Raw genomic sequence first — 23329 nt, 5'->3', positions numbered from 1 at the left:
AAGGGTTCTTCACATTGTGTTCTGGAATGTCCCCAGGGTTCCATGAGAATTTGATGGGCTCCATGAGAAATTAAAAGAAAAAAAATCACAGAAATGCTGCCAATTTTCTATCACTAGAGTTTTGCTTCTTGATTTCAGGTTCTGGGAAATTGTTAACTAACAGGTTCCACAAGCTGTAATTTGAAAGTTTGCACATTAACAGAAAGAACCGCAAAGCATCTTGAAGGGTTACAGGGCTGTTTTTTGTGTTTAGATTTTATTCTCAAAGTTTACATCCATGACTTGTCACCCCCTTCCCCCACTGCCCACGCAGAAACGATTTTCCACCATAGGCCTGATTGTGTTAATTGTTTTGAAGTCGGCTGTCCTCACCCTGAACCTGGAAACAAGTTTGAGACTTAGATGGATTTATTTTATGGGAGTGCCCCTTGGCAAGTAAAATAAAATCCACCCGATCCATTTACCGAGGGGGGTGGGGCCGGGATGAAAAGCATACTGACTTCAAACCACAACTCGGTCCTGCTTTGGCAAGTTTCTCCAAAGTCCCATCTGAGAGGTGGAGAGACTTTGAGAAGCCAGCGGGATCGCCTCCTGAGAGGCGGTCTACCAGGTCGGGCTCTGAATAAGCTGCCGCGACGCTGGCTTCCTCCCCCAGCCTCGCCGCTTCAGAGCGTTCCCGACAACCGGCGGCTTCTCTCCCGACGCCCACCCGGGATCCAGCTGGCGGGGGCGAGGCTAAGAGTAATTTCAGGGGCAGAGCTTTCGCCGCGGCTGTCTGCCTGAGGCGAGGCCGGGAAAAGTTGCCGCCTGGGCTGGCGCAGGTGAAGAGGCTCTTTCTGCTTTGGAGTCCGGATGAGGCCGGGGGGCTGACGGGAGAGCCAGGAGAGCCAGAAGGTTTTGGGCGGGCGGGGCGCCGTTTTGCGCGCCGGTGGATCATTTTGCCCAAGTGTTTGGGGAAAGCGGGGAGCAATAGTGGCCCCTTGACCTTTCTTCAGCGCGAGGAAGGAGAGGGACTCGGGGCGGCGAATTCGTCCCCGTTTTATTTCCAGAAAAGAGTGACTCACCCGGTGGATGCCTGCACTTTCTCCTTCTCTCGCTCGGGCCTGTTCGAGACCGGCAGGAATAAATTGCCTTCACCTCCGGCATTTTGCTTCTCCGCCAAAGACGGATTCGTCGCGTTGCTGTGAAGCCTTGGCAGGGGCATAGTTCCAATGCCATCTCGCACTCTTCGAGGGATAATTCATTGCATCTAGGTTGCATTTCAAAAAGTGCTGTTTTACCCTTGTGTATTTCCCACCCTATACTGGCCGCTGACGTAATTTTATTGTCCCATTTACATTCTTGCTGTCATGGTTAAAGTCCACTGAGCGCAGTTTTGATCTTCTGTGAGTGTAAGTGGGGCTTGTTGGTCTTGCTTTACAGGGTACTTCGCGACGGTCAGAGAGTAATTCCTGCGCTGCCAAAAGCCACAGCCTGACAAATCTAGGTATCTTCCTTTAATTGTTTCGCTATGGTCAAGAAATGGGGAAGAAGCGGTAGGGGAGCCCAAGGTTCTAAGTAATTCTGCTCATGACGTGGAGTCCTCATACAGTTGGCTGAAGTATCTTGCTAGAAAGGGAATCATTGGCATGTTTATTGTTCCAATATGACATGTAGCTTGTGGTTTTACTTGTTCTTTGATTTCACATTTGCAGTCCAGAGTTAAGTCAAAATATAATTTGGCATGTTGAAAAGGAGAAATCATTTCTCATTTGCCTGATGAAGGGCAATGGGGGGAGAAAAAGTAACTGTAGCTTAAGGTGGCGGGAACTGTTCCCAGTTGGGAATATGGTTTGCTAGAACTGCCAGATTTCATTATTAATGGGTGGCTTTCAGAAACACCAGTATTGCCAACATGTTCTGTAGAGGTGAAATCTGAACCTAGTATTGCAGTAATCCTAGTATATCCAAGAATCTTTTTATTTATTGTTCAGGCTCTTGCCCAGGATAGAAATTCCAACTCTCCAGTCTGAGATTATGATAGTTGAGTGGTTCACATTTGATGTTTATTCCTATGTCACAAATGAAATGCTTGAAGGTGATCAAAGATATTGATTAGTAATTGAAATGTTTATAGAGAACATAATTGGATTTTAATAAGTGGTACCTGATGCCTGGTTTTGAAACTCTTGCCTTGGGCGGGTTTATTCTTGTATATGGCAGAAGGTAGAAATGCTCCTGCACTGTAACTCCGGGAGCCATGCCTAACATAACCTGCAGTGAGGATGTTGGGAATCAAATCTGGATAGCCAGTGGCTCTCCATCCTTTCTGCAAAGGCTGTTATCTCTTTCTAAAGATTATTGTAGCAAAGGTATTCTGAGTGAATACCTCAGCTTCTGAGTGAATAACTGATATGTGTAGCTAAATTAAACTCTGAAATTGAAGGTGCAGTGTGATTAGCTAGACTATGTTGGCTGGGGAATTCTGGGAGTTGAAGTCCACACATCTTAAAGTTGCCAAGGTTGAAAAACAGTGATCTAGACACTTTTCTCTGTAATGCAATCCAGATTAGATTAGAATTTAGGACAAATTTTCTGAATTAAGAAATCGATTTCTGTTACGAAATCCTTAAGGATAGTATGTAGGGAATAATTAATATTGCACCTATATTATTTTAAAACAAAAATGTAAGCCAACCAAATTCTTGAATGCGGCCTCAGAAGGTTGATCCTAAAAGAAACTATCCACCATTTTGATATCTTCATTGTCAGTTCTAAGACTGTTGTTCTACCTGTTGTCATTAGTCTGGTCTTCTTTATGTGTAATTTTAGTCCCATTTTTTCACTGTGGTCCTTGACTTTTATTACTAGAGTTTGCAGATGCCTTGCATTTTGGTTATCAGGGTGGCGTCATCAGCACAGAGCAGGTTATTTATTCTTCAGTTTTAAAACCATGCTCATCTTCTTCCAATCCAGCTTCCCTTAATATATATTCAGCATATAGATTGAATAAATACAGGAAAGTATACAGTCTTGTCACACTCCTTTGCCAACCTGGAACCAGTCTGTTTCACTGTGTTCTATCTGTATTGCAGCTTCCTGACTTGTATATACATTTTTATAAGGACAATGGTGTTCCGGGATTCCATTTTTTGGAGCACATTCCACAGCTTGATATGATCCACACAGTTGAAGGCCTTTCTATAATCACTGAAGCACATAGTGACTTTTTTTTAGTATTTTTTGGCTTTCTCAATTATCCAGCATACATCAGCAATAATGTCACATGTTCCTTAGCCTTTCTAAAACCAGTTTGAACATCTGGAGTCTCTTTTTCCATGTAAGGCTGTGTTGGATGATCCTAAGCATTATTTTGCTAGCATGTGAAACTAAGGATATTGTATGATAGTTTGCACACTAAGTTTCCTTTTCTTTGTATTGAAATACAGATTTACCTATTTCAATTGGTTGGCCACTGTGTTGTTTTCCAGATAGCTTGGTAGAACCTTTATTGATTCTTCTTCTATTACAGTGGGTATTGCATCAGTTCCTGTAGCTTTCTGACTTGGTAATGACCAGTGTACTGATTTAACTTCATTTTCTAGAACTAGAGGTTCTTGTAAGTAGGGAATAGCTTCTAAGGTATCTTGGATCTTGACATCTACTGTATACTCATTTCAGTATATTCCTTCCATCTTAGTCTGATTTCCTTTGAATCAGTTACTATCTGTCCATTGGTGACCCTTCCCATACTAACTCAAGGTTGGAACCTCCTGAGTTCAGAGGTTCAATTTTTTGAAGACTTCCCTTGTTTTTCCATGTCTGTTTCCATTTTCAATGGCTTTATAGATTTCATTGTAATACTGCTTCTTGTCTCTTCTAACAGCTCTCTGAAACTCTTAAGTTCCTTTCTGAGATTTTGTCTTTCTTGGCTTTGGCTTCTCTTCTCTTCTCTTCTCTTCTTGGCAATTTCCATGTTTATTCTAACATCCAGTTTGCTTTCTTCATTTTTGGCAGTGTCTTTTCACATTCATCCTTAATGACTTCTTTAAGTTCATTCCATAATTCCTCTGCTTCTCTATCAATGAGGTTCAGGACTTCAAAGGAATTCCTGATGTTCTCCTTGAAAAAGGTGAGTATATGTTCAAGACCATATTGTGGAAACTGACTGGCCTTCTTCTTCTTCTGTAGCTTGGAACTTGCACATGAACAGTTCGTGATCTGTCCCACAGTCAGCACCTGGCCATGTCTTTGATGCTATAATTGAGCTCCTCTACCTCCTTTTAGCAACAATATAGCCAATTTGATTTCTACATACTCCATCTGGTGATGTCCATATATAGAGGCATCATTTTGGTTGTTTGAAGGAAACTGTCATTTAAGATAATGTAAATGTTTAATTAGATTTAATAGTATTTTTCTTGGCTCTGCTTACTTTGCTGAGTTCCCCTCTAGCATACCACTAAAGGCCAAATGTGAGTCAGGTGAAAAGAAGTTGTGCATCCCAGTTTTAAAGTTTTCAGGCTATAATTGTACCATGTGAGTAGAGGGTGGCTGCCACATGGGAATTCCCCCCTGGGATTTTACCTTCCACAAGTATATCTCTCTGACCCAAAATTTAAGGGTTGTCTTGATGATGCCAGTAAAACTTTTTTTGTACCAGAAACCTGCCACATTCCCATTAACATTAAACTACCTAAACATTTTCAAACACATTTCTTAAAAGTTGGTCCTTCTGAGATGTTACATCCAAGGAGTTCATTTTTTAAGATTCAGATGTGCTTCCCTTCCCTGCATAACCTTCAGAGTTAATGTTTGCAATGTGTCTGCAGTACATATACATTGTAGAGTGGGGGGATAGATTGTAAACCACCAATAAGTTATTTTCTTGTCTTTCTGTTGAAAAGTGCAATCATTGCATTAATTGGTCAACTCGGAGGGCAACAAGAACAATAATTAACAGTTTAGAAAATAGCCTGATGTTCTTTCCACTGAAGTGTATGATGTATAGTATTATGAAAATCAGAATAGTGACCAGAAAGTACATATATTCAAAACAAATGAAACATTTAATTCTGCATCTGCAAATCTTGAATAATAGCATGAACTGTTATCTACAAATGGTCTGTGGTGTTTTAGCTTAGTATGTTGTGTGAATCTCCATAGTGAGTTGTATATCATCTTTATAGTTTTTGTGAATCTAGCCAGTTGTGACTAAATACCGAAAGAGAGGCTTAGAGATTTGTGAACCCAGCTTAAATTAACCACTCTTGTTTGCTTGCATGCGTTAGATCAATGTAAATTGATCTAATTTATACAAATTTCTTACCTAGTTTGTTACTGATAACAGTTGTATGTTAGTGGCTTTTGTGTATGAGTGCTATATACCTTATTCACATTTAATATGAGTCAGGAGTCAATCCTGACTGCTCATTGCATATTGAAGGCTGAAGCAATCATGAATATAGAAAAAATACATTTGTTTCCAAACTCTGAAATCATTAATGTTCTCTCAAAATCCGTGAATTTTTGAAAAGCAAGGTCTTATAAACACTGGTAGAAAAAAATTAGTAAACAATATATGGGGGAAATAGTTTACTATATCTTTTAAATCTTCTTAATGAGAATCTGTAGAAGCTCATCTGCTTGATGAGAAATTAAAAACAGAATTAATAGTTAGAAAAAAAGAACAAAACAACAACATTGAAAAGAAATAGCTACTGTACTCAAATGCATACTGTCATAGAGAAAGAAATTATGGATGGGGAAAAAAATTTGTAAGTAAGGGTAATTACTTTTTAGTTTTATCCTATATAGAAAGATTGTGTGGAGAAATGAAGAACTCCCTAAAAAAAGAGAATCAACATAAATCTGAAATACAGAATGTTTTGTGAAGTTTCAGAGAAAACAAACTGACTGCCCTTTGGAATTTGATGAGGAAAGCGTTTTACAGACCTCTGAGTTTCAGGAGCTTGTATTAGATTTTTTAGCACATTAGGTCTCTTTGGCCAGAGAGGGAATAGCCCAAATAGTACTCATTTTGGTAGAGTAAGTAACAGTTAAAAGGCTCAAATTCTGCTTTGTATAGTTAATTTCACTTTTCACAGCTAAAGTATAATTGTCTATGAGCTGAAGCAAAGGTCAGGATATTAACTTTCCTATACATTTTTAACATTTAAATTAAAAACATTAACAAGCCACCTTGTATGTGAAGTCAATCAGTAAGTATGTTTTTTTTTTCAAAACAATGTTCAAGGGCTTTGCTGTAATCTGGCAGAGGAAAAACATTTAGATTTGCTTTTAGTTTGAGATGGGATATAGTTATATGCATGCCAGTCAATTGTGAAAAAATGTTCACATCTTTATTATAGAAATTTATATATTTCCTATATAGATTTGATTTTTGTATAATATATTAACGTTATAACAAAAAGAAAACTTCATTATCCAAAGCTGATAAATGTTGGGTTTAATTGTAACTATAAATTTGTCTGAGAAAAACATTAGTTTAAAGGATATATGATTGCATTGTCCTACCTTGCTTTTTCTTTTAAAACAAGTTACTTGTTGAGCAGCTCCAAGTGCTTTTCCAGTAACACAGGTAACGTTGGTGACAATTATATTTCCTTTCACAGGACCAGCAATTACATGTTTGTATTTTTAAGTAGATGCCTCCCAAGCGTGACATTAATGTTCATTTAGGTTTAAGCCCTAGCATTTATCTATTTGGCTTTTTCTTTTGAGAACTCTCTGTACGAACTTTTTCCCCCAAAGTTTTCTACAAGGAATTTAATTCAGTTTCTTGACTGGCAAAAATTCCTTTTTGCTGCATTGTGGTGTTACTCATAGACTTAGTAACTATCCTGGAATTTTGCTGGATTTGTTCCTAATCTGTAATGTATATTCTAGCTGAATTTTTTTATTTTGGTTTTAAATTATAGATGATTTTAGATTGATCCTCCTTTTCAATATCTGTATTATAATAAATCTTCTCACTTCTGGACAATTTCCTCCCAAAGAACTTAAGAGCACCGTTGTGATTATTCTTGGTTAGGTCAACACCTTTTGCATCAGACCACAATTACTTACTGTATCTTTGTAGTGACCAACATTTTTTCTTTTCTGATAAATTTTTCCATTATTACAACATTTTCCTTTTGATTTTTTTTTTCATTTTGAAATCACCCTTTAGGTTTTAGCTAAGGAATTGGATTTTACCCACATTCTTTCACAGAGGAGTGTGTTCCACCCACATTTGTTCACAGAGGAGCGGGTTTCTGTTGATCTATGCCTATTCCATGTATCCTTGTTTGGATTCTCTGTGGATTTTTTTTTTGTCCAGAAGTCACTGGATCTTTCGTTCCCTTATCAGCTCTCTATTCTTTGACAGACCAAGAAATATGGATTTACAAGGGGCCATTTAGACCAATGAATCCAATCCATTATTTACTGCTGGAATCTAAATCAATGCATCCTTGTAGGAAACCGGCATCCCTTTGTTTTCCAATTTTGCTTTTTTCGTTAATACAGATATTCTATTATTCCTTAAATATATAGAATTATGTCTAGAATATAGTAGTTGACATCTACTAAATTGTTTGTAACACTATTTCTGCTCTGGTCTGAGACTAATAGAGTTATTGCTGCTTTTGTTGGAGAAGCTCAAGGCAAAACTGAGCAGATCTGCCTTTTCTTTGTTACTTATTAGTGTTTTGCCATCACTGTTGAACAGCTGGTATAATGTTTCTTATCCTCCTTTTTAACTTACTTAAATAAGTCCTTTGAGCATTCTGACACCATCTCTAGAGTTCCAAGTTATCTCTGTGTCTTCTTCCTTTCTGACCTATTCTTTTTATGTTTTTTATAATAAGTTTCTTAAATTTTAAGAGATAAAATCTAACAAACTAATAAAGAGGAAGAGAAGTGCGAAAAAAAGAGAACAGAAATAGAAAAAGAAATAGGAAACTCCCAACTTCTTTATAACAGATACAAATAAAACTGACATTAAACTCTTACTCTAAGGTTACAACATAACATCCATTTTTCTGTTGTCAACTAATATTAATCATCAGATCTGTATATCATAATTTCAGTGATCTGTTCTTTTTGTACCATCTTGTTTTTTGTTTCCACATCTTAATATTTTTGTACAGATACATCAGGATTTTTTTTACTTGTTTCTTTTTCTTATTGGAATTGTTTTCAGTTGTACTTTTACTGTCTCTCATTTTAGAATCTTCCACCCATCTTAAATTCCTTTTCTCCTTAGCTTCTCCATCTTGGAATCCTACTTATTACTACACTGAATTCATTAACACTTCCTTAAACTCCAAGATAAGCATTCAACCACGCACAGTTTTAATTTTTATTGATACTGAGAATTCCAATGCTACGTATTCACTATCCCCTAATCTTCTTGTGCCTTTTTCTGAAGTGGGAAGTTACCATCAAGAAAAGTCAGAAACTTCCTTGCAGGACTGTGCTTTGCAGAATGTTTCTTCTAACAGACGTTGGGGCAATGAAAACTTCCATTACTATTTATCGAAAAGGAGCTCCATGGACTGTTATTTATGAGGGATCTTGACAAAAATCTCCCAGATTCTGCGTGCAAATATTGATAATGATGTACTAGTACAGAATTTACCTTGGCTTTTGCAAATGGCCATTTATATAGTTTGGCTGCATTTTGCCCTCTTAGTCCTGTGAAGTAGGTTGGCTGTGACATGAAAAGTAGTTATTTGGTTTGAACATGAGGTTTCCCATTACTGGGACACCTTCATTTAGCATAGATACAACCTTTAAAGCCCTAAATACTATACGGCCAACTTACCTGTAGCATTACTTTCTCTAGTGAATATTATTTATTTATTTATTTATTTATTTATAAAATTTCTATCACTGCCCATCTCCCCTCCAAGGAGGGACTCTGGCCGGTTTACAATAAAAATAAAATTTAAAATTCAATAGAAACTATAAATCATACATTAAATATAAATATAAATGGAAGGTAAAAATATAAAATGCAATAAAATCCAGATGGCAGTAAGGTTGTGCTTCAGCCCGTGAACATATAAGGGGCCATTCTAACGCGCTAGCTATCTCCAACTATTCCTCTCCCCGCCCCGGGTACGCTGACAAAACCAGGTCTTCAGTTTTTTTTTACAAAAGTCCAGGAGTGAGGCGGCTTGCCTTACCTCTGGGGGAAGAATGTTCCAGAGGGTGGGAGCTACTGCAGAGAAGGCCTGCTTCCTGGACCCTGCCAGATGGAATTCTCTTGCAGATGGGGTCCGCAACATGCCCTCTCTGCATGACTGGGTGGGATGGGTCAGTATAATCGGGATGAGACGGTCCCTCAGGTAACCTGGCCCCATGCCATGTAGGGCTTTAAAGGTAATATCCAACACCTTGAACTGGACCTGGAAGCAAACTGTAACCCAATGCAGCTCACACAGCAAAGGTGTTACGTGTGCCGATCTTGGGGCACCTAGAATTGCCCGCGTGGCCGCATTCTGGACCAGTTGAAGCTTCTGGATACTCTTCAAGGGTAGCCCCATGTAAAGCGCATTACAGTAGTCTATATGGGAGATGACCAGGGCATGAGTGACCATTCGAAGGGCCTCTCGATCCAGGAAAGTGCGTAACTGGTGCATAGCATGACGTTGAGCAAAGGCCCTCCTGGCCACAACTGCCACCTCCTCTTCGAGCAGGAGTTGTGAGTCCAGAAGGACACCCAAATTATGAACCGGGTCTGTCTGGGGCAGTGCAACCCCATCCAGAACTAAAGATGGTAAATTCCCGGATACCGAGGAGCCATTAATCCACAGCCACTCTGTCTTGCCAGGGTTCAGCTGAAGCCTGTTGTTTCCCATCCATATGCACATAAATGTGAAATTTAATCTTCTGAGGCCCTTATTTTATTGCATGTGCTAAATGTGATGCAGCAGTTAACTGGAAGCAGGGCTTCTTCAAAGGTAGAATTGGAAAGTCTCCTTTCTGCTAAGTGATAGTCTTTTGATGGCCAGAAGTTGCAATTAACATTTTTGGGAGGATCAAAGGCTGCCTGCTATGGGCAGGTTAGTGATGTAAAATAGATTGGGACATGGGATATAATATGGTATTGAGAAAAATCTTCTTGGACTTCTGAGGGATTAGTTTTTTTCTTCTGCTTTTAAAACTATGGTAAACTTATTTTAGGATCTTCACTATAGATATTAGGTGCTTCCTGCCTCAAAATGATACTGAGTTGTACCACCAAAATTCATTGGTACAATCGATTCGTACAATTTCACAATTTAGGGGCTGTGAAAAGTGGAGACAGGTTTTTACACCCTTGGGATTTGTGCTTAACTCACTTCATTGTTTTCAATTTCAGATAAATATTTTATTTTTATTTGTTTTATGTTCAGTTGTAAACTGCAAAGAGATTTGTGTTTGGGTGTATATAAAAGCATTAAACCAATAGCATATAAGTGAATAGAATGCCTCTGCCCACATCATATTCAAATGGTAAAGCAGTAATGGCTAGTAATACGGGAGTTGAACATGTTGGTTACTTTTGTTAAGATTACAATTAAAAAAACCTGTCTTCCAAACTAATTATCAGAGTGCATAAGATACTTAACAATTACATTTCCTTTACTATGTGAAGTATCTATTTCTGGCTGGAGTAATAGTAATAGCAAACTATTCTTTTGGTTGAGCTTGACTCCTGTTGATTTTATAGATTCATCAGTGTAGCTTTTTGCCAACAGTATCAAACACTATCAATTTGCCATTGCCTTTTTCCATAAGGTTTTTCAACTTCCAGAATAGCCTGTGAAAGCCAGTTTGGTGGAGAAGTTAAAAGACACCAGGCTAGAAAAACCAAGGGACCATGAGTCCTGCCCTAGTCATGAAATCAAGCATATTTTAGCCTTAGGAAGAAGGCAGTGGCAAACCACTTCCAAAAAAACATGCTGCCAAGAAAACTGTATGGACTTGTCTATGTAGTTACCAGAAGTCAAGACTGACTTGAAGCCCCCTCCCCCCAAAAAAACAATCACTAGCCTACAGTCCAGGGATTTCCTGGTGGTTTCCCATCCAAATATTAACCAGGTCCAACCTGTTTAGTTTACTAGGTCAGTCAGATATGTTATATACTTTAATAAGTCAGCACAAGTTTAAATACATTTTCATTTCTTTATTAATAGGAGATGCTTCCTGCACTGTGGCTTACTTGTTGGATTTCTGCCATTCATTTTTCATTCAGCTGTTGTAAGTATACTACATTTCTTTCTGTCTTATATCACAGTGTCACATACCAACATTTGGGTTTTTCCCGACTCAGTTAACCAGTCTCCTATATGGTTTGTTTATTTTGATTTGCACATGCACACCCAACCTGGATGTCTCATGATATGTGGTTATTCTTGCAATATAGGAACAGATATGTAGCTGAAAATCAGTGCATATGAGTGGAAGTTAAAGATCCATGTCTCATTTTGAGTTTCTTTTATACTTAAAATAACATTCGGGTTCGCTTTTTCTGAAAAAATCTTTCTTACAATTTTATAATATAAAGTGCATTCTATTCAAACAAAAGTACAAAAGAGCAGGAGGATGAGCTTATAGTAATTAATTGTTAAAAGGCATTTATTCTTTAAATACTCTGAATAAATTTCTCATACTTGAATAAATTCCACATAATTGCCGATTTTGTACGCATGTATTTAATTTACTGTATACCCATTTTTCTCCAATAATTGCCATTCAAAGTGCCATTCAGACAAATGAAAAACAAAAACACAATTAAAACACATGAATCTACTGTAACACCATGTTTGTCAGCATACATCTGATTAAAAATATTTTTGCCTGTGGATGGGATGGAAGAGCTAGCCTCATCTTCTTTCGCAGGGAATTCTGAAGCCTAGGACCAGTGACTGACAAAATCAGACATGCTGATGATTGATGATGATGGGGCTGAAAGAATGGCCTGCTCCTAAATTTCCATTGCTGCCATTGTAACATAGATTTTCAAATGGTTACTGGCCTATAGATTTAAGGAGTCGGAGGGGATCTCAAAAGTCATCCAGTCGCTGTAGGATCCACTAGCATGTCTCTCTTTGAAGACCTTCAGAGAAGAACTCAGCACTTCATATTCAGATATTTGAAGACTGTTCTCATATATTCCCTCAGCCATCTCTTCTGTAAGCTACACATAATCAGTTCCCATTCCGTGTTTTCTGCCAATTATACATAGCTATTCTTATTCTTCCACTTGTTTCATCACAGTCACTTACCTGAAAATTAAGGAGTTCTTTTGGCTCTGTTTGTTATGTCAGCTCTCCTGACCATTTTCCCCATTCAAGAAGTCAACAATGGTTCAATGGGATCCCCTACTGTAATTAAAGGAAAAACCCAAGTGCCATCAAGGAATTTTTTTAAAAAAATATTTTTAATCAACATTTTTCTCTTCTAGAGGCTGTGTCCCAGTAAATCTAAATGTCACCAAGTAGTCATTTGTCCATGGCAGCTGAACTATAAAATATGCCTCCATATACAGATTGATATAATGTCATGATCACCATTGCGATGCTTGTGACATCGCAATGGCTCGCATGACAATACAGGGAAATGGGTCCCTGGTGGATTAAGGCAAAAGGCAACCATGAAACAAAAAGCAACAGGTGCTGGAAACTAAGTAACAACCAAAGCCGGCGGCACGGAAGACAAAGATACAAAGTTGCCAAAAGGTAATTGACAAGACAACAGGAGAGGCGCGCCCGAGCTGTCATGGGATTAAGAGCCTGATCGCCTGGCAATGAATCATTACCGTTCAGAAAGGTGATCGAGGCGGCGCCCGGGGCACAGGGGGGCTGAACGACCTCTCACCTGACAAGGACGATACCGGTGGGACTTGTGAGATGCACCTGGAATAAGGTGGGGTGGAGCGCTGACCGGCGCGGGCTATTTAAATCCCGTTCCAGCGCACTCCCCTCACTCTCAGCTTTTTAAAGACATGCACTCTGTTTCCTCAATAAAGCCAGAACCTAAGCCTATGCTAGCGTCTGTGTCTTTACTGGTTAGCAGGCACAGCCTGACATATAATCTCTCAACTATGATCTCTGGTGAAGGCATAATGAATAATGAATAATGCCTAATGAAGGCATAATGAATAATTAATTGTTGGACAGACCAAAGATTGCTATGGAAAATATGAAATACTGACCCAGTGCCAACAAAGCAGCCAGGACGTATTTGCAAAGGGAAATTTCAGTATCATCTCCGAGACCTCCCTGATTATTTAGAAGTGGAGATTGTTGGGCAGAAGGACAGGTAGTACATCAAACAAAGCCTCCAGTTTGTCATGATGTTTATTATCACAACTGGAAAGCTGTAGGATAGGTTGCCTGCTCCAGAGAATAATGTCATAGTAGACCACTGGAATTTCTCCTCCCTGCCTAACTACTCTGCTTTTTCCTGCTGCTTCATAGAGAATGAAGATAGGAAAGAAAGAAAGGTTGAATATGGTCTTCCTGTCTTTTCTAATCAAATACAGGTGATTCAGATCAACTTGCTTATCTGAAGTCAAGTCCTTTGTTGTTGTTTATTCGTTCAGTCGCTTCCGACTCTTCATGACTTCATGGACCAGCCCATGCCAGAGCTTCCTGTTGGTCATCCTCACCCCCAGCTCCCCCAGGGACGAGTCTGTCACCTCTAGAATATCATCCATCCATCTTGCCCTTGGTCGGCCCCTCTTCCTTTTGCCCTCCACTCTCCCTAGCATCAGCATCATCTCCAGGGTGTCCTGTCTTCTCATTATGTGGCAAAAGTATTTCAATTTTGCCTTTGATATCATTCCCTCAAGTGAGCAGTCTGGCTTGATTTCCTGGAGGATGGACTGGTTTGATCTTCTTGCAGTCCAAGGCACTCTCAGAATTTTCCTCCAACACCACAGTTCAAAAGCATCGATCTTCCTTCGGTCAGCCTTCCTTATGGTCCAGCTCTCGCAGCCATATGTTACTACTGGGAATACCATTGCTTTAACTATGCGGACTTTTGTTGTCAGTGTGATGTCTCTGCTCTTAACTATTTTATCGAGATTTGTCATTGCTCTTCTCCCAAGGATTAAGCGTCTTCTGATTTCCTGACTGCAGTCAGCATCTGCAGTAATCTTTGCACCTAGAAATACAAATTCTTTCACTGCCTCTACGTTTTCTCCCTCTATTTGCCAGTTATCAATCAAGCTGGTTGCCATAATCTTGGTGTTTTTGAGGTTTAGCTGCAAGCCAGCTTTTGCACTTTCTTCTTTCACCTTCATCATAAGGCTTCTCAGTTCCTCTTCGCTTTCAGCCATCAAAGTGGTATCATCTGCATATCTGAGATTGTTAATGTTTCTTCCAGCGATTTTAATCCCAGCCTTGGATTCTTCAAGCCCAGCATGTTGCATACAAGTTGAATAGGTATGGTGAGAGTATACAACCCTGCCGTACTCCTTTCCCAATCTTAAACCAGTCTGTTGTTCCGTGGTCTGTTCTTACCGTTGCTACTTGGTCATTATACAGATTCCTCAGGAGGCAGACAAGATGACTTGGTATCCTCATACTGCTAAGAACTTGCCACAGTTTGTTATGGTCCACACAGTCAAAGGCTTTAGAATAGTCAATAAAACAGAAATAGATGTTTTTCTGAAACTCCCTGGCTTTTTCCATTATCCAGCGGATATTGGCAATTTGGTCCCTAGTTCCTCTGCCTTTTCTAAACCCGGCTTGTACATCTGGCAGTTCTCGCTCCATGAATTGCTGAAGTCTACCTTGCAGGATCTTGAGCATTGCCTTACTGGCATGTGAAATGAGTGCCACTGTTCGATAGTTCGAACATTCTTTAGTGTTTCCCTTTTTTGGTATGGGGATATAAGTTGATTTTTTCCAATCTGATGGCCATTGTGTTTTCCAAATTTGCTGGCATATGGCATGCATCACCTTGACAGCATCATCTCGCAAGATTTTGAACAGTCCAGCTGGGATACCATCGTCTCATGCTGCCTTGTTCTTAGCAGTGCTTCTTAAGGCCCATTCAACCTCACCCTTCAGGATGTCTGGCTCTAGCTCACTGACCACACCGTCAAAGCTATCCCCGATATTGTTATCCTTCCTATACAGGTCTTCCATATATTCTTGCCACCTTTTCCAGATCTCTTCTTCTTCTGTTAGGTCCTTGCCATCTTTGTTTTTGATCATGCCCATTTTGGCCTGGAATTTACCTCCATTGTTTCTAATTTTCTGGAAGAGGTCTCTTGTCCTTTCTATTCTATTGTCTTCTTCCACTTCCATGCATTGCTTGTTTAAAAGTAATTCCTTATCTCTTCTGGCTAACCTCTGGAATTTTGCATTTAATTGGGCATATCTCCCCCTATCACTGTTGCCTTTTGCTTTCCTTCTTTCTTGGGCTACTTCTAGTGTCTCAGCAGACAGCCATTTTGCCTTCTTGGTTTTCTCTTTCTTTGGGATGTATTTTGTTGCCCCCTCCTGAACAATGTTGCGAACTTCTGTCCAGAGTTCTTCCGGGACCCTATCTACTAAGTCCAGTCCCTTAAATCTATTCTTCATCTCCACTGCATATTCCTTAGGAATATTAGTGAGCTCATATCTAGCTGATCTGTGGGTCTTCCCTAATCTCTTTAGTCTGATCCTAAATTGTGCAAGAAGAAGTTTGTGATCTGAACTACAGTCACCTCCAGGTCTTGTTTTTACTGACTGTATAGATGTCTGCCACCTTTGGCTGCAAAGGATGTAGTCAATCTGATTTTGGTGTTGCCCATCTGGTGAAGTCCATGTATAAAGCCGTCTCTTAGGTTGTTGGAAGAGAGTGTTTGTTATGCAGAGTGAGTTGTCTTGGCAAAATTCTATCAGCCTATGTCCTGCTTCGTTTTGTTCTCTCAGACCATGCTTACCTGTAATTCCAGGTGTCATTTGACTGCCCACCTTAGCATTCCAGTCTCCCGTGATGAAAATAACGTCTCTTTTAGGCGTGTTGTCCAGTAGGTGCTGCAGATCCTCATAGAACTGCTCTACATCAGCTTCTTCAGCATCGGTGGTTGGGGCGTATATTTGGATCACTGTGATGTTAGATGGCTTGCCCTGAATTCAAATTGAGATCATTCTATCGTTTTTTGGATTGTATCCAAGCACTGCTGTAGCCACTTGACTATTGATTATGAAGGCTACTCCATTTCTTCTGTGGTCCTCTTGTCCACAGTAGTAGATCTGGTGGTCATTTGATGTGAAGTGGCCCATTCCAGTCCATTTCAGTTCACTGATGCCCAAAATGTCTATCTTTAATCTTGACATCTCACCAATAACCACATCCAATTTGCCCTGGCTCATAGATCTTACATTCCAGGTTTCAGTGGTGTGTTGATCCTTAGAACATCGGATTCACCGTTCACTACCAGCACCGTCAGCCGCTAGCCGTCCTTTCGGCTTTGAGCTAGCTGTGTCATCACATTTGGGGCTAGTTGAACTCATCCTCTGTTCCTCCCCAGTAGCATTTTGACCATCTTCCGACCTGGGGGGTCTCATCTTCCGATGGTATACCGACATACCTCTGGTTGTACTGATCCATTTAGTTTTCATGGCAAGAATACTGGGGTGGGTTGCCGTTGCCTTCCCCAGGGATCGCATTTAGTCTGAGCTCTCTGTCATGACCTTCCCGTCTTGGGTGGCCCTTCACGGTTTAGCTCATGGCATCATTGAGGTGCTCAAGCTCCAGCACCACGACAAGGTAACGATCCTTTGCTGAAGAATCAATTCCTACATAGCTGTTAGTTTCCCCTTCTTACTGGCACTGAGTATCCGTATCTCACAGCAATTATTATCCAGATCATTCAAGCCTTGTTGCTCTTCTATAAATGCTGTAGTCATATTCTGGTCATATCTTCCGCTGCATACTCAATTTCAATAATCCTCCAATTCATTAAGTGGGTATTTCTCATAGTTTGAATATAGCTGTTTTAAAAATCTAGAGCACAAGCTGTGAGTATAAATGCTGATGGGGCGCTTCCCCTCCTGGCTCAGTTTGGTACATTGTAAATACGATTATCCATATTTGGGTTTTTGTGCATTATTATTATTAATATATTTTTCTAACTTATTATTCTGCATTATTGTAATGATTGCCCTAGCCCAAATACTCAGACTCACAAGAGGCTGCTAAATGAAATCTGATTTATTAGAGAACTAAAGACAAATACAAAGAAAGCTGAGAATGAGCAAAAGCGCGCCAAATACAAACTTAAACCCTTGGTGCAAACGTATCCCGCCTCCCTCATAACAGCCCCGCCCGGCACAGGTGCTAGCAAACGTCAGAGTTGCTAGCCTGGGAAAGTAACCTTGAGCGCAGTAGATAATACAAATACATTCCAAAGCAAAGCCAAAAGATAACCGTTCCCATCCTCCCCAGAAAGATGAAACACGCATCCAATTAATGACATGCGAAACGTTACGATGCATCAAAGACATTGAAACGGCGAACATGACATACCGCCTCCCTAAAAATACACCTAGGGACCTGGCTTAGTGGGATAAGCAGAGTGGAAACGGGCCACCAGGACAGGGGAAGCCACATCTGGTGCAGCGACCCACTCTGGATGAGGGAAATGTTTCCAACGAACTAAATATTGCAAAGTATTGCGAAGGCGTCTAGAGTTCAAGATTTCTTTAACTTCAAAGTGTTGCTGACCATCAATCATGATGGGGGTGGGAGGTGGAGGTTGGCGATGCCAGCGGTTAGAAGGAATAGTCGGTTTGAGTAAGCTGCAATGAAAAACAGGGTGTAAGCGTTTAAGGTTATGAGGCAAGTCAAGTTTAAAAGTCACAGGGTTAATCTGAGCAATAATCGGGAAAGGACCCACAAATTTAGGCGCAAGTTTCTTTGAAGGTTGTGATGACTTGATAAACTTGGTGGAAAGGTAAACCGAGTCCCCAACTTGGAATGCAGGTTGGGGGGCCCGCTTCCGATCAGCATACAATTTATAATCCGCTTGTGCATCAGCCAATGCCTTTTGAATCATTGGCCAGGAGTCTGCCAGTTGTGTTGTCCAATCATCTGGAGTGGCTGATCCTGCAGGAGGTTGCGGTAGATCAGGGATAGGTACAAAGTCTTTACCCTGGGCTACCCGAAATGGGGTTTGGCCAGTGCTTTGATGCACTGCATTGTTGTAAGCCACTTCAGCAAATGGTAGGAGGTCTACCCAATTGTCCTGCTGATAATTCACAAAAGCTCGAAGGTACTGCTCCAGAGTAGAATTTACCGCCTCAGTGGCCCCGTCCATCTGAGGATGCCAAGCCGTGGACAGGGCTTGCTTCGTGCCTAACAGCTTGAGAAACGCCCGCCAAAATTGTGAGGTAAATTGTGTACCTCTGTCCGAAATCAAGCGGGAGGGACATCCGTGTAGCCTGTACACGTGTACAAGAAATAGGCGAGCCAATTGACGTGCCGACGGAATGGACACGCAAGGGATGAAGTGAGCCTGTTTGGAGAAATAGTCTTTGACCACCCAAATGACCGTTTTGCGTTGGCTGGGTGGTAGCTCTACAATAAAGTCCATGGAGATTTCCTCCCAAGGGGAAGAAGGGGCTGCCACCGGCTGCAGAAGGCCCTGGGGCTTGCCCACCTTGCGTTTAGACATTGCACAAACAGTGCAGGAGGCAATGTAGTCTTTGACATCTTTACGTAATGTGGGCCACCAGAACTGCCTCCGAACCAGGTGCAAGGTTTTCACAAACCCGAAGTGACCTGCGAGTTTGTCATCGTGTGAACGTAGTAACACATCTTTTCTGAGGTTCTCAGGAACGTAGAGGCGGTTGGATTTCCAAGCGAAGCCTCTGTCAAAAGTAACACTGTCCTTATTCGCAAGCAACCAAGTATCCGTTTTCAGTTCTTTTAGAAACTTTTGTTGCAACTGGGAGGGAATTGACAAAGTGCTTGGCTGAACAGCGCCTGTGGTGGGTGGCTGCTGCGCGCGCGTTTGGCTTCGCGTCACAGCCTGCATGCCCAATTGGGGCGCCGTCCACAGGGTGCTTACCACATCTGGCGCTGCCCCGGAATCCTGAGGTTGCCTTGACAAGGCATCAGCCAAGAAGTTCTTTTTCCCCGGAATAAATTTCAATTGAAAATTGAATCGATTGAAAAATTGAGCCCAACGAACCTGTTTGGGGCTCAGTTTTCGAGGGGTACTAAGAGCCTCCAGGTTTTTATGATCAGTCCATACTTCAAAGGGATGATTTGCCCCCTCTAACAGATGCCGCCAAGCTTCTAATGCGGCTTTTACTGCAAATGCCTCCTTTTCCCAAACATGCCAACGTCTCTCAGTCTCGGAGAATTTGCGGGACAAGTAGGCACAGGGTTTGAGGCATCCTGTCCCGTCTTGTTGCATCAACAATGCCCCAATAGAATAATCGGAGGCATCTGCCTGTACCACAAAAGGCTTTGAGGGATCAGGATGCTGTAAAATGGGCTCTTTGACGAAAGCTGCTTTTAGCCGCTCAAACGCCGTTTGACAAGCAGGCGTCCACCGCAACAGCGCTCCGGGATTCTTGACTCTCCTAGTATCTCCCACCCCTTTTGTTCGAAGCAGTTCAGTTAGTGGCAATGCAATCTCAGCGAACCCCCTTATGAATAATCGGTAGTAGTTGCTGAACCCCAGGAAACTTTGAAGTTGCCTGCGGGTGCAGGGACTCTCCCAGTCCATGATAGCCTGCACCTTGGCAGGGTCCATTTCTATGCCTTTATCTGAAATTCTATACCCCAAGTAGTCAATTTGGGTCTGATGAAAGGCACATTTCGACAGCTTGGCATACAATTCAGCGGATCTGAGTTTACACAATACTTTCCTTACCAGAGCCACATGCTCTTCCATGGTTTCAGTATAAATCAACACATCATCCAAATACACCAGTACACCTTTAAACAGATGTTCATGCAAAACTTCATTGATTAATTGCATAAATACCCCAGGGGCCCCAGCCAAACCAAACGGTAACACCTTATACTGGAAAGCTCCCAACGGGCAATTGAATGCAGTTTTCCACTCATCCCCCTCCTTGATTCGTACACGATAGTAGGCTTCTCTTAAATCAAGCTTAGAGAAGATCTTTCCCTTGGCCAGATGTGACAACATGTCCTTTATCAATGGCAAGGGATATTTGTTGGAAATTGAGACGGCATTTAATCCGCAGAAATCCGTACAAAGTCTCAATGTCCCGTCCTTTTTTGGGCAAAAAAGAACCGGCGCCCCCACCGGTGAATTCGCCGGCTCAATGAATCCACGCGCCAGATTTTTGTCCACAAAGTCCCTCAACAGAGTCAGTTCCTTTTGTGTCATGGAATAAATTTTTGGTTTAGGCAATTGGGTGTTGGGTAGCAGTTCTATGGCACAGTCCGTCTTTCGATGGGGGGGCAACTGGTCAGCTTCCTTTTCACCGAATACATCAGCAAACATCCTGTACTCGGCCGGCAAGCCTTCCAGAGGAGAGGCCGGGTAAGGCGGAGTCGCAGCTGCCGCAACCCCCACCATCTCCTCTGGGGCACCCTTCCCCTCTGCCGCTTGATAGAACCCATCCCTAAACGTGATAGTTCGGTAAACCCAGTTTATTTGGGGGTTTTGCTGCACCAACCAGGGCACCCCCAACACCACCAATGGTCCCCCTACAGGAGCCACGACAAAAGACAACCCTTCCCGGTGGCTGCCCAGTTGCAAGGCTACGCGCCCTGTAAAATGGGTGACCGGTTTGCCCCCTGCCATGGACCCATCCAGTTGTGTAAAAGCGATGGGTCGTTGTAAAGGGAAAGTGGGTAGCTCCAAAGCCGCCACCACGTCGGGGTACATAAGACACCGGGAACACCCCGAATCAATCATGGCCCATACTTCCACAGTCTTGGATTGGGAGCCCAATTTCAATTTCACCGTGAGAATGCGGTAACTGCCACTCACCGATGGAGGCTCGCGCCCGTCCTCTACCACCTGCCCAGTGGCGGCCTTTAGAGCAGGTGGCTGGCGTTTCCCGCCGGCTGCAGGATTTCGGTCTCCCCTTCAATTTCGTAGAACATCACATCGTCTCCCTCGGTTTCAGCCACCGCAGCTTTCTGTTTCCTCGGCAATGCAGGGGACTTTGCCGGCGGTTTTCCGGGCCGTTCCTCTCCCTTTGCCTTCGGGCATGCTGCCACTCGATGCCCCTCCTTACCACATCTCAAACACAAGCCTTTTGCGTACCGCTTCTCCCGCTCCTCGTCCCAGGGTCGTTGTCCCGGTTTCCCCCCGGTGGTCGATGGGCGGCTGGGTTTCACCTCCCGCCCCGACTTGGCGGTCTTCCGCTGGGCAAAGATCTCCTGGGCATGTTCAGCCCTCCCCGCCAGCAGGATCCATTCATACAGCGTGTATGGGTCGTCCCTCCCCAGGGACCAGCGCAGCACCTCCATATTCAAACCATCCTTGAATAGCTCGATAATGGTTGCTTGGGACCAGTCATCCACCTTCCCAGCTAGCGCTTTAAACTCCAAAGCATAATCGGCCACTGATCTGAACCCCTGCTTGAGTTCCTTCAGGGCTCGCTTTGCTCTCTCTTTTGCTAAGGGGTCCTCGAAGTGTTGTTTCAACGCCCAGAGGAACTCATCGAGACTTTCCAGTTCAGGCGCTTCCGACTGGCACATCTGGACATACCAGTCTGCCGCCCTCCCCTTCAGTTTGGTGGCAATGGTGATGATCCTTGCCTTTTCCGATTGGAAAAACGCCCCCCATTCTTCCATGTAGGCTTTCGCGTTCGTCAGGAAGAACGAGAGTTTGGTCGGGTCCCCATCAAACTTGACAGGGAAGTCTCGCATGCCGCCTCCCACCGGGCTGCGCCCCACCACCGGTGCTGCCGCGGCTTGTGCTTCCCTGGCCCGGGGCGGCACGGGGCCCCGGGGCGATCGCCCTGACGATGCTGCGATTTCCATCTGGACCGACTGGTCCCCTTCGCGCCTCCGCACCGCCCGTCGCCGTTCCGGGGACAGCCCCTGGGAAGAAGGGGTTGAATGCCGCTGGCTTGATTCTTCCCGGACCTCTCGCAACGAGGTCACATCCAAACTCAGCTGTTTCAGTATAGCCTCCAACGAATCCATTTTGGACTCCAGCACTCGGATCCGATCCGGAGTGGGTGAGCCCTCCGTTGGCTGCACCTGCACCACGTTGGGGGATAATGGGTATCTCTGCCTCCAGGATGGGCCCCCCGCTGCCGTGGTATCTCCTTGGGTCTCATCCCAGGTGAGCAGCTCACCCGGAGAAGTTACGGTGGTCTCCAGGGCTGTTTTCCGCCCCCCGGCTTCGCTCTCCGACTCGGAGCTCGCCTCCTCTCGGATGGCTGACAGCTCCCCACCTTGGGACGTTCGGCCGGACTGCCTCACGGTCGAGTCCGGTTCCCCTTCCTCCATCATCATGATGTCGGGTTCGGTCATCGCGGGCTCTCTCCCTCACAGGGTTAGACACTTGTCTTTCCTGGACAGGGGCCAGCGGAGTTAGGATCTTAGATTCTCAGCTTTATGTAATGATTGCCCTAGCCCAAATACTCAGACTCACAAGAGGCTGCTAAATGAAATCTGATTTATTAGAGAACTAAAGACAAATACAAAGAAAGCTGAGAATGAGCAAAAGCGCGCCAAATACAAACTTAAACCCTTGGTGCAAACGTATCCCGCCTCCCTCATAACAGCCCCGCCCGGCACAGGTGCTAGCAAACGTCAGAGTTGCTAGCCTGGGAAAGTAACCTTGAGCGCAGTAGATAATACAAATACATTCCAAAGCAAAGCCAAAAGATAACCGTTCCCATCCTCCCCAGAAAGATGAAACACGCATCCAATTAATGACATGCGAAACGTTACGATGCATCAAAGACATTGAAACGGCGAACATGACAATTATATTATTAAGGCGTTATTATAAATTATTTTCCCATCCCAATATGTATTATATACTGTATAATATCACAATTCCAGTGCTAATTAATCTTTGCGGAGCCCTTCTACTTCATGCCTGAAGCATGCAGGGAGACAATCTCAATTTCCAGTTTAAAGATGCTGTTTGGTTTAAGTCTCAGCATTAAGTCAGACAAATTAATACTATTAGCTAAATAAATATAAATTTCCATCGTATTGTACATTGTAGAGTGAAAGGTGGAAATGTTTGAAATTATTCTAGAAGTAGTAGAAGAGAATGTTGCATAGCGGTGCAATGATTGTTCTTTGAAAACTGAAAAAACATGTTACTTTTAAAACAGTGTAGCTTAGTTTTATTTTGGTAAACAAATTATTTCTGATACAGCAAATTGAATAACCC

The 23329-nt window shown here is 42.5% G+C and overlaps 1 protein-coding gene across 2 annotated transcripts in view; it reads left to right on the top strand.

Moving 5' to 3' along the window:
• The first annotated feature begins 741 nt into the window (after nucleotides 1-741).
• LOC134498726 (interleukin-1 receptor type 1-like) overlaps nucleotides 742-23329 on the top strand; it is a 42587-nt gene continuing 19999 nt past the window's right edge. The window contains exons 1-3 of one of the 2 annotated variants that reach the window (XM_063304961.1): nucleotides 742-821; nucleotides 1423-1486; nucleotides 11169-11232. In XM_063304961.1, coding sequence (XP_063161031.1) covers nucleotides 11172-11232 — 61 coding nt within the window. In that variant the 5' untranslated portion in view covers nucleotides 742-821; nucleotides 1423-1486; nucleotides 11169-11171. Of the gene's footprint in view, nucleotides 822-1366; nucleotides 1487-11168; nucleotides 11233-23329 lie in introns of those variants that run through there. The other variant, XM_063304960.1, reaches the window with a different exon arrangement.

The sequence above is a fragment of the Candoia aspera genome, chromosome 5 (assembly GCF_035149785.1).
Source record: "Candoia aspera isolate rCanAsp1 chromosome 5, rCanAsp1.hap2, whole genome shotgun sequence".
NCBI classification, from domain to species: Eukaryota; Metazoa; Chordata; class Lepidosauria; order Squamata; family Boidae; genus Candoia; species Candoia aspera.
This window is presented reverse-complemented; position numbering and strand designations above follow the sequence as displayed.